The 18,112-nt window shown below is 38.8% G+C and overlaps 1 protein-coding gene across 19 annotated transcripts in view; it reads left to right on the plus strand.

The window, feature by feature from the left end:
- The window catches only part of RYR2 (ryanodine receptor 2), a 252,769-nt gene that overhangs the window by 48,416 nt on the left and 186,241 nt on the right, over positions 1–18,112 (plus strand). For 11 of the 19 annotated variants that reach the window (XR_008329619.1, XM_053382604.1, XM_053382607.1 and 8 more), the window contains exons 3-5: positions 6,182–6,286; positions 11,339–11,359; positions 16,564–16,578. Coding sequence is in view for 18 of the 19 variants with exons in the window: in XM_053382604.1 (XP_053238579.1) it covers positions 6,182–6,286; positions 11,339–11,359; positions 16,564–16,578 (141 nt within the window). In the remaining variant the exon portion in view is untranslated. The remainder of the gene's footprint in view (positions 1–6,181; positions 6,287–11,338; positions 11,360–16,563; positions 16,579–18,112) is intronic. The other 8 variants (XM_053382609.1, XM_053382611.1, XM_053382617.1 and 5 more) reach the window with 2 other exon arrangements.

Below are 18,112 nucleotides of genomic sequence, written 5' to 3' on the forward strand. Positions count from 1 at the left end.
TTATTTATTTAGTTTAGAATAAAATTTTTAAATTTTGGCAAGTAAAGGAAATATACTAAAATAATCTTGCATATAAGGCCTTTATTCCCCCCCCCCCCGCCTACAGAATCCTTCAGCACAACCTTAATTAAATTTATTATCTCCAATGTGGTGCAGACTAATGTTTTACTTTCAGTCAGTCATCATTTTGAATGTATTATTCATCATTATAAAAAATTAATTGGAATATTAATGATTCATTATAATAGCAGTGGTTCTGAGGATTTCATCTGTCCTGCTCACTTGTAACTGAATAATTCCCAGTAATAAAATATGTAAGGATAGGCAACTTCAGTATTCTATAGTTTTATAAAATATTATTTAGCAAATAAATTTTAATTAAACAGCAAATGTATCCTCCCCAGTACTTCATTGTTGGTCCATAAATAAGATGTCCATGTAATCATATTACCATTTCTTTTTCTTTAGTTAGTTTCTTTTAAAAAACTTAAGAATAGCAGGTGCTTCTCAGGCATCTAGAAAACTAAGATGCATTTAGTAAAAAATTAATATAGGAAAGAACAGGTGACAGATCTAGCCAATTCTAAGTTCAGAAGTACAACATAAAGTGGAGACATTATGGTTTTTTTCTGCCAATAATTTACAGCTCTTTCCAGTATGTCTGGCTTTAGCCCTCAGTGGTGGGAGTATCCCAGTAGAAAGGGAAAGCATAAGAAAAAGGGAAGGTTGAAGAAAGAGCAGTCTTTTTAAAGCATGTTTAAGGGGTCTCACTGAGAGAAAAGGAAGTGAAAAGAAACAGTGACAATGGAGTTTTTAAAAAAAGATGGGTAGGGTAAAAATGGAGAAGATGATGGTGAAGAAGAAGAGTGCATGGAAATGGCTTTATCACATAAATGAGATGCAAAAACTAAAGGAGCTAAAGGACAAGCACAATGAGGATAGGAGCTAAAGTCCAGTCCATTAGGTCCAGTCGTGGCCGACTCTGGGGTTGCGGTGCTCATCTCGCTTTATTGGCCGAGGGAGCCGGCGTACAGCTTCCGGGTCATGTGGCCAGCATGACTAAGCCGCTTCTGGCGAACCAGAGCAGCGCACGGAAACACCGTTTACCTTCCCGCCGGAGTGGTACCTATTTATCTACTTGCACTTTGATGTGCTTTCGAACTGCTAGGTTGGCAGGAGCAGGGACCGAGCAACGGGAGCTCACCCCGTCACAGGGATTCGAACCACAAACCTTCAGATCGGCAAGTCCTAGGCTCTGTGGTTTAACCCACAGCGCCACCTGTGGACTTTATAAAAAGAAATGGACTTTATAAAAGAAATGACAAGGAGAAGGAAACTGGGTAGATATGAACCCAAGACAAGCAAGACTGTTTTATCCGAAGAAAAAAGCAAAAGATGAGAATACTTTTTTGTGAAGGGAATGCTTCATTGCTTGTATGGAGACTTGCTGTCGTTCATGCTTCACAAGTTGCAGTGGTTTCATAGTCACTGCACTACTTGAGAAATAATCTTGCAGAGTGAGCAACTGGGGCAGGTGAGCAGTAAATCTTGGGGTTTAATTTGGGTTGAGTCATGTAAACTGCAGCTGGCACACACGGCGACTGATGGACTCTGGACCTGGCACTCATAAAGAAAAAGTGTTTTAAATGCATTGTATATGCAGTATAACACTGTGACACCAGATGGCGCTGTGGAGTCCTGTCTTTCCCAACCGGATTTCCTTGTATGAGTTTGCAACGTGTTGAACTGAAACACTTCTTTGATGTGTCTAGATCCAGCCCTGGTAGGACATCTTAGGGCCCGAGGAAATCATGTGTGTGGGGACAACTTCTGATTTGCTCTCCATCCTCCTCCCTTGCAACAGTATTGTGGACATTGAGGTATTGCAGTTGTACAAATACTTAGCACCTAATTAAACCAAGAAGTACTTACAATTGCCTCTCTGGTGGGAGAAGAGTTGTATGGCTTCCACATGTTGTGGTTCTCCCTTATTCTCCCCCCACCCTCACAAAGAAACCAGCTGCTTAACATTGTAGTTGTGCAAATACTTAAACATATAAGCACTTATTATATGGGCTGGTGTGGTACAATATCCACATATAGAAGTAAGTCCTAGGTAAAGGTAAAGGGACCCCTGACCATTAGGTCCAGTCGTGACCGACTCTAGGGTTGTGGCGCTCATCTCGCTTTATTGGCCGAGGGAGCCGGCATACAGCTTTCGGGTCATGTGGCCAGCTTGACTAAGCTGCTTCTGGTGAACCAGAGCAGCGCACGGAAACACTGTTTCACTTCCCACTGGCGTGGTACCTATTTATCTACTTGCACTTTGACATGCTTTCGAACTGCTAGGTTGGCAGGAGCAGGGACTGAGCAATGGGAGCTCACCCCGTTGTGGGGATTTGAACCACCGACCTTCTGATTGGCAAGTCCTAGGCTCTGTGGTTTAGCCCACAGCGCCACCCGCGTGCCGTGTGTACAGGATTGCTACCTGAATTAGTCTTAAAAGGTTCTACACAGGGCTGCTAACAAGGGCTTCCATGCATTTGGGAGTCATTCCCCCTCCTCCAGCTTATCCATTTTTTACTTTCCAGTAAGTGGAATCAGGTTGAGGGATATGTAGACTAGGACCTGGAAGACCCAGGGTTAAAATTGCTCTGTCATGAAGCTCATTGTGTGACCTTGGGTCAATCACTGGGCAGGATTCAGCTGTGGGTCTTTCCCCCTCTCTTCGCCCCACCTCCTTCCATGCCCCTGAAATTGGTTTAGGGGGGCCTCGGAGAACCCCTGGAACATGGAGAAGGGAGAGGTAGGGCTTGTTCTATTTGCAAGCCAAAATACTTGCACTGATGCAACAATCAGAAGAGCGCAACATTGAATTCCTCCCACTGTCTCTCAGTCTCACTGGCACCACAGGGTTGTTGGGTGGTTACCGGGGGGGGGGGGAGAGAACCATGAGTGCTACTTTGAGCTCCTTGGAGGAAAAGAGATAAGATATTATATAAGATCAAATACAATAAATAAAACAAATACAAATTTTCTGCAGCTATTCAGAATAAAAATAGCATTACAGTCAAGATCTATAAAGTTTTCATAATCCAGCATGAAATACATTAAACATTAGATCCTCTTGGGAGTTTTTCTTTAAAGTTTTTGTGTGGTGTCAAAAACAAGATAAAAGATAGCAGTGACTTACCACCAGAGCTGGCCTATTTTTGCATTAGATGATAAACACGACCATAATATCCTTCAGGCTGTTGTGTGTGTATATATGCAATTGCAGCTTCCTTAAACTCCTTCAGATTACTCAATTGCCTATAATAGCTCATTTGGGCTGTTTATCATTTAGCTGATTGAAGCTTCTGTACTCGGTGCAATGATCCTTTTCAAGTGTGAAGCACTCAGTATCACAAACAGAATCAGTGAAACATTTAGAAACAATTTGTCTATAGTTAAGAAAATACTTTATTCCTAGAGGCTCTGGTTTACGTAGGAGGAAAGGAGTTAAATTAAATTTATTATAAGAACAATAATGGCTGTTTATTCAAATCCCCGTCTCCCAGAGATAAAGGAGTGTGTCCTAAATAAATGAACTGGGTTTCCCCAGTGTTTTATAGGTGATACTATTTTAACTGTTCCATCAATAAATAAAATACTGTGATAGAAAAACGTAAATGCACAAAAGCGGATAATAATATTTGTTAAAAGCTTTATGAATCTAAATTGTGAATCTAACTGCAAGTCCAAGAAAAACAAGGAGCTGCAGTTAGGAAAAGGAGAGGTGTGGGTATGTCAGGAAAATGCATTTAGCAGCACAAGCAGATAACAGTGAAGTCATGCAGTCATGGTTGCTGGTTCTTTATAATGTGTACATTATTATGCAAAGTAGTGTGAATATTATTTGCTGTTCAGGGGGAGGCTGATTTTTACTATTTCTTTAAAACTGCAACTGTTAGATAAATATGTTGCATATCCTATAAAAGAAATAGCAAATCATTTTAAGTAAAAAAAAACGCAACAGACTGGTAAGGAGCATAAAGATGTTCCATTATAAAAACCATTCTGGGTTGCTGTCACTTATGTGACAAGTAAATTACAGCACCTAGTTTTGATTTTAAAAGGATAGCTAAATTTCCACATCTTTGGGTTTTGGAAAAAGAGTAACTGAATGGTGAGTGCATGGACAGAAGAAATTTCTCTCTCTGTTCTATATAGCAGAAGGAAATATCCCAGATCCCTTTCTGAACCAGTTTTAAATAAAGCAAATTTTTTCTCAAAAGCAAAATGTGTATAAACTTTCGGCAGAAGTGTTGATTGCGTGCTGATTATGGTTTTAGAATCTTGCATGTGAATGTTTGGTTCTAGGTAATCTTGGTTCTTAGGCTTTGTATACTGTAGTGGAACATTAAGCCACAGCAATTTTTGAGGTATGATTTTATGGTACACACACACACAGACTTGCACTAATTAACTGGAATCTTAAAAATAGGCAAAGCTAACAATATAACACAATGAAGATTGTGCAGACAGTTGTTAGGTTAGCAATTCTATTGGCTTTTAAGAGTTGCTTCCTTCACTAATCTATTTAATCACAGTAATATATTATACACGTGTCTATTTGATGGCCAGATGCATGTTAGCCAGAAAATGTGATTTAGCATGCTTATATATGACTTGTAAATTGATATATATAAATAGCGTGTGTGTGTGTGCGCGCGCGTGTGTGTGTGACTGTGAATGAATTCACTGCTACTTTATTCCTCTGTGATTTTTACGCCACAGAAGATTTGTTCCCTTTGTCCTGCATAAGTTCCTCTGCTGTCACTCTTGATATCTTTATTCTATGTCGATAATCTTCACTTATCACAATTAGGCATGTGATCCTATTGTCCTTCATAATTTCACGCGTGAGTTATTTGAGACCTCCCAGGACCTACCCTGTGTCATTAATGTCAATGTGCACTGACTGTTGACCCCACCCCAGCACTATCTACTAGGCTATCTAGATGAGGGGCAACACTTGCAACCATCATGCTAGGCAGGAAATTTACCTCATGTACGCACATTGGAGCTGTCACCCTGTGAGTGGGATACAGCTCTAACATCCCATCCACAAACCTCTCTTCCTCTCTCAGGTTTTCCGAGTCAGCCACCTTGGCTTCAAGGAGATGAAATTGTTTGTGGAGATCCAAGAGCTCATTGCCCTGAAGACACAACCACAAGTTCTGTCTGGCAGCCAGATAGTTGTACATATAACAGATTGCACAAAACACTGGAAAGCTCCCATGTGTCTTCTGACTTTCTGTCTGCGTAACTGTTTTTGTAGTTTATTGAGTTACTTTATTAGAAGCTTGGGTTTTGTTTAGATCAAGGAAAGGAGGAGCAGAGCAGTGTACTCTGGACTTCTTGCCCTGATGCCAAACTCATTTGGCTGTTTAACTTGCCTTGACACTTTGTTAGCTGGGGCAGACACACTTCATAAGCTGGTGCTGTCTGTTTCTAGTCTACTCGTGGCTGTGTGAGAAGAGGTGAGGAGAGAGAGCATGCAAACCTGAGACTCACAAAAGCTTGTTCCTGTAATTATAAACTATGGTATAACATATATCCAAACATAGCCAGTGAGTGCTAGACATCAAATAATAGTGGGAGCACTGCTGTAAACCGAAAATCATTATATTTTACTTTGCAACTCTGCTGTCAAATGCAGTCACGACTTCTCCTGCCAGTAGAATTTTATCTCAAATAATGTTACAGTGTAATCCTGATTGTGATTGACAATCTGTTACTCTCTTGAATAGCAAAGTTCTGGTGGCTGGTTTCTTTACCACTTGGTATGGACTCCTTTTTCTACATGTATACATGCATTCCTACTAGTAAGGTCGCCACCATCCCATCTTCACCCAGATTCATTTAATTAATGTGAATTTCCTAGAATAGCTTATTTGAGTAAATTAGTTTTCATGTGCTCCCCCTGCCTTTCTTCAGATGGCTCTTTGGGTTAATTAAGGCTGCAATCCTAAACACATTTACTAGACTCCAGAGGGTAAGTCTCATTGAATTTAGGGGAAATTATTTTTCTGTTAACACACTTAGGATTGCCCTGTAAGTAAGGAATGATCTGTCAACAACTAAATAATAAGCAGTGCTTCGCTGAATGCTGTCTTCATCGTGTTTTTTCAACTAGAATGTTCCTCCGGATCTCTCCATCTGCACTTTTGTGCTGGAACAGTCCTTGTCCGTGCGAGCCCTCCAGGAAATGTTGGCCAACACGGAGGAGAAAGCAGAAGGGGTGAGCAGCAATGTCTCAGGCTTTTAATTAATTTGTAATTGCTTTTGGATTCTATTAAGTGTCTTGTTATCCGTGATGCTTTTTATTAACACCTCAGCTTTTGGAATCCTATTACACTCCTTATTTTATTGAAGTTTACATTCCCAGAAAACTTGAATGACCAAAAGCCATGGAAAACTTAAAACCAAACATGAAAATGTTTTCCCCCAGCTGTCATTATCCTTGCAAACCAGAAAAAAATGTATGAATATTTTGTTTGCATAATACTTTCCACATGACCATTACAAAATATGGAGTATATATCAGTCTTGGAAACCAGATAGGCATGTACTTATATAATTTGAGTTCTTTATGCCTAGCTTTAATCATGTATTTATCAGTTTCTAATGAATATTGATCTTTAGTCTTCTCATTTTGTATTTTATATATGTTATATAATCAATATGGTGTTTGTATCTAGAAGTATATATAACTTTATTATTTTTTTTTAAAAAATACACATTAGTTAGTGTATTATACAAAATATAGTCTGATTTTCCTGTACCGCATAATGATGGTATTAAACTACTTTTTAAATGATGTTTTACACATATTCTTTCACAATAATAAAGCTAGCTGGTGCTTGATAGATTTCTGCTTTTGCCTTTCTTCCTTTCTATTTCATCTTCTTCGGTTTCAAGAAGAAATAACCTGCTTCTGCAACAAGAATTGCATCATTCAAACTTACCCTCTTGTACAGATGTCTGATTAATTTCTGCAGTTCAGTTCTTGCAGTGTCACAACTACCTTGAATTCCTGGTAACATTGTTTAGGAGTCTCCAATAAATAAATAAATAAGCACTTTATTGAACCTGGCTATAAATGAAAACCAGTTAGGTAAGATTAAAAGCAGTAGTAAGGAAATACAGTGGTACCTCGGGTTACAGATGCTTCAGGTTACATACACTTAAGGTTACAGTCTCCGCTAACCCAGAAATAGTACCTCGGGTTAAGAACTTTGCTTCAGGATGAGAACAGAAATCGTGCAGTGGTGGCACAGCGGCAGCTAAAGTGGTGCTTCAGGTAAAGAACAGTTTCAGGTTAAGAACAGACCTCCAGAGCGAATTAAGTTCTAAACCCGAGGTACCACCGTATGTGCCTATAGAAACAGTTCATAGTTGAAATAGGTAGAATTGGTTAGATCCTTTATAAATAAAATCTAACTTGTTGTCAGTGTTCCTTACTTGCCTTGAAATCAATTAAATCAAACTGTGTGGGCAAAGCTTTGGTGAACAGCTGACCCAAAGCTTCAAAATCAGCTATGGGTCTTGTGGAGCTCTGTGTCATGGGGATTTCGAAGCTGCTCTAGCCTCCTAGTCTGATATTTACCTTGAGCTGTCCAGGGTGCTACTTTGTTTGCCTGAATTTGCCTTATGTTAGTGGTGGAGAACCACAGTTCTGGGGTGCAAATGCTGTCTATCGGACCCTTGGGACTTTGCTCAGGTCATACTTGCTCCAATACCTTCTTCACATACCCCTTGAGTGTTTTTGCTTGGCTAGAATGTGCCGTTGAACCCTAATAATGCTTCTTGTTTGCCTGAATGGAAGAGAGAGGTGTGTGTGTGTGCACAAAACCAGTTTACAAGACAAAGGTAAAAGGACGTGCTTGATATGAACTGTGCTAGCCTGGAATCTTCTTGTAGTTATTTGAAGAAGGATGCTTATATATTTGAGGATCCTGTTTTGAATGTTTCTCCCTCCCACTGCCAATCGGAGTGCCCAACTTTTAGGACTGCACATGGCAAACTTCAGTGATATCCCTAATTATAATAACTCAGTATCTGTTAAAACCTATCTAAAAGCTGGATTGAGAACAAAGATCACAAGTGCCTCAAAAAAATAAAAATAAAATAAAATAAATCCCTCCAGGAAAATTAACAAAAGTATGAAAGAGCTAAGATTCTGATGCTTGGAGGACTTCATGGTGAAAGTCAAAGAGCCTATTACAGGATGAGAATATGTGTCTAGTTTCACTAGGCACTTTGCTATGGGGCTAATTAAATATGACCTCCCCACATTGCTACCCCATTTGCAGGCAGCACATGTTTGGGGGAGGGGATTCAAAAATTTCAGGAAGATTTTGTTATTTTACCATTGGTGGCTTATTTGTTCATTGTTCTTTTTGTTTTTGTTTTTAAAGAAAAAATATAATTGCAGATTTTGAGATGCAGTTATAGAAGAGCAAGTTGTCAGTTTGTTTTTACTATGATGTCCTGGTTACTACAGTGTCTTGGGTGTCTTTCTGTAGCATGCTCAGAGCTTGTCCCTGTGTTCTAATGCTAATTGTGATAAAAGATGGATTTCCTCAGCTGCAGCAGAAGCAAATGGGAATGTTACCTCTTTAAAGTCCTGCGCTTGATCTGTCTCACGTGAACTACCACATGACAGCAACTGCATCATCTCATCTTTCTTTAAACTAATATTTTGGAGTCTAAACAGTTTCTGTTTAATATCTTATAACCAAAATGTAATCAGAAAAGATTTGTATGATAGATTGGCCATAAACCCTGTCATACTTAATTATATAAATCTGTTCTTCTGTGATTTGTTCCAGAATCTTGTGCTTAGCATGTTGCTCGTATATCCAACTGTCTGGCCTTGTTTAGATCAAAGCTGACATAAAGTACTAAAATACACTGCACACATCTGTAGAAGTATCCTTCAGTTAATATAAAGGATAAAATGCAAATGGCTTATGTGCACAATCCATGAAGACACTTTCCTTTTCAAATCTATCATAAAGAATGCTATTAATTAGAGTGAGCAAGAAACCATGTCCTTGTCCAATTTCCTGCTGGAAGCTTTGTCTCCTCTTCACCCACCCCATTTTTAAGGTTTATTAGTAGACTGAGTATTGTCCCTTGTCTTGTTTCCTCAATCCCCACCTTTGTTTTTTGTGGTTCAGCCACTATCCTGTAAGAAGTGCCAGTTTTTCAGGAGAGGAAGTGTTATAATGGAAGGAACTGAATGAAGGAAATAATATATGATACTTAAAGTTTTGGAAAATAAGCTGTAGGGTGACAAGAACTTTTTCTGTGCCTCATATGTGGTATATGATGCTGAAAAAGTATGTGCAGCTTTCTGAGTTTTTAGGATAAAGCAATTTTGTAAGCAAAACATAGGCTCTATCTTAATATGGCTGAATCCGAACTTTGATTATAAATGGAAAGATAAATTTCATGCCTCTATTACAGAAAATAAAACCTTAGGCTATGTAAACAGATCTACATCTTTCAGTTGCAATATAAAATTTGTTGCCAGACTTGGTTTTACACCTGAGATTGCATCTGTAATAGCTCATAGGAAATGAATAAAAAAAGTGAAAACATATAAGCTTGATATGTATACACATGAAATATTTACTCGGGGGGGGGGGGAATCAAGTTCTGTGAAGTACAATTTTGTTGTTGCCATTATTGTGCCATGAAGTTTCTTAATGGGGAAGGGGTGACACCTGCATCCAAGCATCCCTGGAAAAGGCAGGTACACCCTGCCCCCTGTGTAGCTATCGTCCCAGCAGTGTTATGGACTATGGGAAGACTATTTTAGGATGCAGCTTCTAGGGCATATGCACTGCTCGGATCTGGAATGCTACTTTTTTGTGTCTCCTTGTCAAAATTAAACTGCTGTGTAAGTGTACTGAGCATTACCTGTTGGAGGCTTGAGAGCAAGATTACTACACAAGCCATGCAAAAATGATTGCAAAGCCAAAATATAATTGTTCTATCAGGGCAGTTTAGATAAATGCCCTGATTATTGCATTGAACGTTGAGGCATTTGTATACCGTGGCGTCTGAGAGGAATATGCCCTTTAACTGTGATGATACAGTTCTTGTCTGAATAAATAATTGAGGGGTGTGTGTAGAAACCTTTTGACTTTTGCATGGCTGGAATGTAGCCTACTGTTGCTCTGTGCACATTTGCCTCTGGCCCCATCTACCACTGATAATGCATCCCCCTTATGAGGGAATGCAGACCTCAGGTTGAAAAATATCACTGCTCCTGCTGTATACTGCCAAAACTATATTCAGAGTCTCATTTCTGTGTGGATTTCCTTTGGCCTCTTGAATGCATACTTTATTGTGAGAAGAAAAATTGGGCACATGTGTGGGCGAAAGTGCTTTAAGTACCGCTATTTTTTTTAAAATAGGAATTTTGAGTTCATTTTAGTGTGTACAGTTTAGAAGATATTTCTTACTGCTGTAACAGATTTGCAGAATTGCAATGGAGTGACAGCTAATGAATGCAACTAATAATGAAGTCTGAACCCAAAGTGGATCCAACTTTTGCAGAAAGAGTTCTGACTAAAACTTAACAACAACAACAACAACAACAACAACAACAACAACAACAACAACAACGCAACAAGACGCAGCCTGGACTGATATTATGTTTATACTGTGTTACCAACTACTGACCAAACCAGTCTGCTTAGTGATGATACTGATGCAAAAAATGTTTGCTTAATGTTTTGCTGGATTTTTTATTGAATTTTGAAATCATGTCCTGACTTTTTTGCTTGTGATTTTTTGCTTGTGATTTGTAGGAAGCACTTAGAGATTTTGTTATATTAATCAGCATGTAAATTATTAAAAGAATGAAAAAGAACATGCATTTAATTTCAGTACAAATAATATATGGCTGTTGGGCAGGATTAAACTAACAGGGTCTGTGAGTGGAAGGACTTCTGCTTCTGCACTGGGGCTTTGCCACCTTTCCTGCCCTCAACCTGGCTTTGGAGGGATTGGGAGAACCCTCCGGAACAGAGTGCGGAGGAGGAAGGGTGATCATCCTGCTTGGCAAGTCAAAATATTTGCCCTGACAGAATGATCATCTCAGTGCAACGTTTAATTCCCCCTACAAGCATTTGTGAGAAATGGGTTTGGAAACCATGCCCTTGTGATAACCATTCTTATTAATCGTATTTCTATCAAAATGTGAATGCTAAATTGCAAAATACCATATTTAGTAAGGAACTCATTTTTGTTTTGTTTTGTTTTTTTCTCCCTACAGCTAGTTGATGTGGAAAAATGGGTATGTGCTTGACTCTCTTGACCCAAAATAATCCTTTGTCTATCACAGAGTCTAAATTGTCTGGTTTTTTTTGTATTCTGTCTGTACCACAACACTAATTTGCTTAGCTCAAAACAATTTTTTAAAAACTTCTTTAATAATGATAGCTGGGACTGTTGAGTTCTTGAAATAGTTCCCAAACTTCTTATAATATGACTAATAAAATACATTCTAATTCATCCTTGTTTAGTAAAAATTTTTTTAAAGGGATTCTCCCTTGTAGTTTTGAGCCTTGCAATTTCATCCTGTAAATGTATGTCCTTTAAATCTGTCATTATTTGTGACATTTGTCTGAACACATCTTAAGTGAATAATGCATGTGAATGCCATAATTTTTCCTCTGTGTTTATAACTGATGTATTGTTTTATTTATAAAATAGTGTGTATTAAGCTTTTCAAGATAATGAACAGATGTCAGAGAATTTATAGAAAACAAATCACTACATATATCTTGCCCAATCTCATTTTATTCTTCTAATTCTGAATTAAATCTGTGCATTTATATGCAATGAATTTCTGCGAGCTATTGGGATTGGAAACCTTTGACAATATGTCTTCCATTTGTGTGTGTTAATATCCTATTTGTATGTTGAAATCTAGGCATGCAAGTGATGTATTTTCTGTGTATAGAATCTCTTGAGCATGTCTAACTTTATTTTGTATAGTGAGATGTTGGCACTCAAAGTCTATTTGCATTATTCCAGAGGTATCTACTTTTGAAAAGTCTATGTTTGCATGTCTACATGATTCTAATTTTTATTTGCTAATTGTGTGGATTGCTGTGTCTTTAGTTTCTTCCCTCAAATTACTTTCGTTGTCTTCTCTATAATGAGTTATAAACCCATATTTTAAAAATAAATGCATTAGTATAATATGATTTTACAAGAATTCAAGAAAGAACTATACTATATTTCTCACATTTCAGCACCTTAGCTGTGGCTTTGCCAGCCATATCACATGTCACTCCAAATATTTGTATCCCTTTTCAGAAACTTGAGTAACTAAAAATTAAACTGTCCTAAGTCATGGACTAGCAAAATAAGGATCACACTGTAATCCAACCCAGAAAACTTGTTTACTACACAGTGTAAATTAGGTAGCAGAAGTATCGGGCTCTTATATACCCAACTGAATTCCTTTTCATTTAGAAACCTAGGGTTGTATCCAGTGCTAGGCCTAATAAAAATAGACCCGCTGATGATGATAGACATGACTAATTTAGGTTCATCAATTTAAATGGGTCTGCTCTCAATGGGACTAAGTTAGACAAAATCCAAATACTTCTTAATGGTATTAACTTCTCTTTGGAAAAGGACTATATTCTGATTTCTAATATTATTGTATTTTATGACTATTGTGTACATTAATTTAGTGAATATTAAATTAATACAATGATGGGTATTTCTTTGAAATGTTTCCATATGCTTGAGATTTGAGCAGTCTACAATTATATTGTTCAACAATATTGAAATGAAAAACTGTGTTTTCTAGATACTGTAAACATATAGAATTAGAACAACAAATGACATACTGTCTCTGCACCCTCTTACCCCTAACATTTCCCATTTCATATTTGCATCTAATTTAGGATGTCTGCCTTTAATAATCTTGCTAAAACTTTAGCATTGGCAGGTCCAAATGAGAGAGTGCCAAGTGTAGAGCAAAATACATATGCAGGTCTCCCAACCAGTGTTTTGTGCTGTTTACGTCTCATCTGGTTATCAAGGGAGCAAGCATTGTAACAAATCACTGCCTTCTGCCAGCTGTAGCAGCCATAACATAAGGTGGCCACATGTATTGTTAGGCTTTACTACAGAAAGGTGGGAGATGTAAAACATACGGAAGCATCTACATAAGCCGTAGTCCATATTTTTCTGGAGTTGCTGCGGAGCATGTGATTCTTTGACTAGTTTAATGGATTTTCCAAGTTCCTTCGTTTTGTTCCTGGAGCAGGCCTCGTGTTGATGTATGTAGGTGTCATTTAGTTTAGTTCACCTGTGACAGAACTGGCTTGGGCAGTGGAGAAAAAATAGATTCTTTTCCTTGTGGCAGGTCCAATGGCAGTTGTGTCAAACTTTATGCTACAATTAGTTCAGGTCTGTTAGAAGTTCCTGAAGCATCATCTAGTAATGGCCTGTGGAATAAGTTCACGTTGTTGCAGCCTGAGGATATGGACATGGCCTTTGTAGCAGTGAGGCTGATTTGTGTCCTTTAGATCTGTGCCCTTCATGGCTGATAAAATCTAGGATGAAGGGATTGACTAGATGGGTGCAGGGAATGGTTAATGCTTCACTACATAAGGAAGTTACACTAGCTGCCTTGAAAGAGATGCAGCCACTCTTAAATATGTCTTCCCTGGATCCAGAATTTTTTAGAAAATAACAGTCCAATCTCTGTTATTCCCTTTTTGCACAAGGTAATCAAGACAATGGTAGCTAATCAGCTGCAGGTGTGCCGGAGGAAGCAGCCTATCTAGACTAAGGTTACCAGACGTCCCCATTTCCCGCGGACAGTCCCCAGATTTACATATCAGTTCCCTGACAAAATCCATCCCCTTCAACTGAAGTTGAAAAGTGTCCCCGGATTCATTGAAAAAATCTGGTAACCTTAATCTAGACTTGTTTCAGGCTAGTTTTTAGTAGCGAAAAAGCCCTGATCACTTTGATCAAGGGAGAGAAACAGGCATAGTGTGACCCTGTTGGTTCTCCTTGAACTCCCAATGGCTTTTGACACCATACCGTGGTGTCCTTCTGGAACAACTCTGTGGGGTTGGAGTTGGAGGTGCTGTATTATGATGACTCTACTCTTATCAGCAGGGTAATTACCAGAAAGTATTACTAGGAAAGTTTTACTTGGTCCTGTAGCTTTTGGGCTGTGGGGGTCCCACAAATGTTCAATCTGTCTCCACCTCCCTCATTATTAACTTAAAGAAGGAATTTTAAAACATACCTGTTTGTCCAGGAACTTGATGGCTAAAAGATACTGTTCCAATCAACCTTGAAATTAAAAGTTATGTGCATATGTGGCTGTTTTAAAATGTATTTTTAAATTATATTGTTTTTTCAGTTGATAGCTGCCCTGGACTCCTTAGGGTTACAAATTTAATAAATAGTAAAAATAATTAAAAGCACTTGAACTAGAGATTTTTTTATTTTTAAGAAACCTCTATGAATACTAAAAATGAAGGGGCCAAGTGTAAATCCTTTGGGAGGGAGTTCCACAGACTGTGGGTCACTACTGAAAAGGCCTTATGCCTAGTGCATGCCTAGCTCAGTCTAGGCATGAGAATCTTAATCTCAGGGATGTGGGTTTGAGCCCCATGTTTGGTAAAATATTCCTGCATTGCAGGGGGTTGGACTAGATGGCCCTCGTAGTCCATTCCAACTCTGAATTTACCGTATTTTTCGCTCTATAGGATGCACCCGACCATAGGACCATTCTCCCCTCTCTGCTCAGTGCCCCTTCACTGAAGCGGCAGGAGAAACGGAGCCCCTTCCATTTCTCCTCCCGCTTGGCTGAAGGGGCGCTGCGCAGCTTTCCCTCTCTGCTGAAGCCAGGAGAGTCTTGCTCTCCCGGCTTCAGCAAAAGCAACGCGAAGCCTCCGGAGCCTGCATTCGCTGAAGCCAAGGAGCCTGCATTTGCTCCATAGGACGCACACACATTTCCCCTTAATTTTTGGAGGGGAAAAAGTGCATCCTATAGAGCGAAAAATGCGGTAACTGATTTTAAATGTGACTCAGCAGGCAGGGCCTCTGATGCAGATATCAAGGCACAGGCAGGTTCATACAGGTGCAAGTTGTCCTTCAAATAACCATGCCCCCCAAACAATTTAAAGACTTTAACGGCCAAGACTAGCACTTTGAATTGGGCTTGGAAACACACCGGTAGCCAGTGCAGAATGCTTGCAATGTGCCTAGACTGCCTAGACCCACAAGCACAGAACTGGCCACATTCCGTATCAGCTGAAGTTTCTGGGCCCCTTATAATGAATTAGCATAATTTACAGTATTTGGTGAACCCCCTCCCTCCTTATTTTAAGCATGTCACATTCTTTCATATACAAAAATAGTTATCGTATCCTCTCCCCAGGTGTATGGTTCAACAGACTAAAGGTGTCTTATCAGATGGATGCCGTAGGCAGGACTTCAAAAGTTTATTATCAAGAACCTCTGGTCTAGTGGGAGGTTCATACTCCCAATTTCCCAGTTGCCTTCCTACCTGAGGATACTGGCAAGTGCTTGGAACCTATCCTAGTTAAGGAAAAGGTGTGAGTCAGCTTTGGATGTCCTGCCTGCAGGACTCAGCTGAGTTTGCGCCATCTGCTGGATCATGCCCTGTGGAAAGGATAGATCCAAACCTCACGGGTAAGTGCACATTTTTATCTGTGTTATTTTGTTGGCATCAGAAGTATTCGATAAGCAACAAAATAAGTTTGATGGGCACCTCTTTCATTTTATGATTATATCCTATTGATCATAGGAAGCAATTTGGCAGGCCATTGAGTGTCACAATCATTACATTACCAATGAATTATAAAAGAAAATAGGTTCACTGACTTGTGTTTGCTGTTTTGTGGCAGCCATGAGCACCAAGGAATATTTACAAACCTTCTGAAATAAAATAATTTTATGCACTGGTTCCTATGATAACTCACAGAAATCAGTTACGGAATTTTTGCAAATATTTTAGAATATTTTACATGTTCTGATACAGTGATATTTAAAATCTAGATGAAAAAATAGATTTTTCAGGATACACACAACTCCACTGGAGAGCTGCACATGTGCACTGATACAATGTTTTGGAATTGTTGTGCATGAGTTATTAGTGATTCGTTTTAAAATCTCCTTTTGTTTTTGCATATTTACAATCTGTTCAGACCAATTACTAGTGTTCTGGATCACTGCATTTTTGTGCATTTGTCTTTCCATGATATTAATCATTGTATGTATGTGTGATTTAAATATCTTTGATACTGTGGAAGACATTCCTGTCAAGGTAAATTTGAAAGTCAGTATTTTTTTCCTAGTACTCAGTATAGTGCTAGAAATTCTACTTTCCAAAGTTGTTTTTAGAATGAGAAAAAAATAACCTATTGCAAAAGTGCTGATGAGCAATAATATTTAATGTTTTTCCTCTTTTCCCTCTTCCTCATGGTACTCCAGAAATTTATGATGAAGGTAAGCTTGAAAACTGTTGTTTAATTAATTTATCTCTTCTCAACCAAGAACAGTTCAGAAGAGATGCAGAACTCTGTATCACAGTAAAAGTCAATTAAATAGTCAATTTAAAAAAAATATCTTAACCAGACAGTTGTAAAAAGCCAGTTGGTTAAATAGCCTTTCTATAACATACGGAACATCCAGCATTCACAAAGAAGGAAATTTGTAAGAAGATTTATACTGCTCTCCCTGGCCAAATATGGTTATATAGTGGCTAAGGATCAGATTTAATAATTATTCCTATTATAGTAAAAATTATGAAATTTGGCTCAAATACATGGAACCTGGCTATAATGTCTGTAAAATTCTGTAATGCATTCAAGGTACTAAACTGTATCAAATGCCACAGGATACTTTACAAAAGTTTTCGGGATTTTTTTCCTGTCCTTCAACTTTGTCATAACTTTCCTCATTCTGTTGTTAAGCTTCAGTATTCATGCCTTTTAGTGGTTTATTTTTTTCACCAAAAAATCTGAGGGTTTGCCTTTTCAATATGCGGTAAACCATATAAGTTTTCTAGTTTTTAACAGGGTTTATTAAACTGCTATCTGTTACTGTGTTGTGTGAGATGTTGATTGGATCTTGGAGGATTAACTTCATTTTTGCTACGTCTGAGATGATTGCCTGGAGTGCTCTTTTCTAAATCCCATCCAGCTATTAGAAGTGCAGTGTTGTCAGTTAAGTTTATTTGTTTAATGTTTAATCATTATTTGTTTAATGCTTTTATTTTGCTGTATAAGCAGCATTTTTTTTTTTTTTGGTATAATGTCCTTAAAATCATTGCACATCCAACAGTCAGTTTGCGTAGGTTTGAGACAGGGCATTCTTGGGACTCAGCTATACATTTTAAGTGTGTTTTAAGTGCAATATACAAGGTGACACTAGATGGCAATGGTGAGCCTTATGGAAAATTCAGTGTATTTCTAAAAAGGCTTTTAAAACAAAGCATTTTCAGAACAGTTTTTATATGTGTCTAGATTCCACCTTGGTGGCAATTCAGCACATATCTAGCAGTAGCTGACAGTGTGGTGGGGCTGTGCTGTTCACCAGACCCCTCTGGCTGTGTTCTGCTGTGTACTGAGAGTGAGGGGTGAGGCAGTGGTGAGGCCAGCTCAGTGCCAGCATTCTGGTGGAGCCCATTTGGCACTTAAGCTGGCACATTTGCACTGCTGGTGTTTTGCCCTCTCTGTCTCACTATGCAGCAGTGATGCAGCCAGAGGGAGTGTTCTGTTTGCGACTGGTTTCTAAGATGAAGATGAATTTGTAGCCAATATACAATTTAGGCAAATTAAATACAAATGTATTCAAAATCGGCATGTTCCCTGTGATGCTACTTCTGGAAGTGAATACCTGTCAGATGCAGGTCAGCACACAAGACGCAGAGTTCAGCAGTGCAGGATTCTTCCCCCCCCCCCCAAGAAAATGGCATACAGCTCAGCAGTACCTCCCATCAGGACTGATGGTGCCCGCCTTCTGCTTCCTCTAGGTCTCT

Source organism: Podarcis raffonei, chromosome 3 (genome assembly GCF_027172205.1).
Source record: "Podarcis raffonei isolate rPodRaf1 chromosome 3, rPodRaf1.pri, whole genome shotgun sequence".
In the NCBI taxonomy this organism is placed as follows: domain Eukaryota; kingdom Metazoa; phylum Chordata; class Lepidosauria; order Squamata; family Lacertidae; genus Podarcis; species Podarcis raffonei.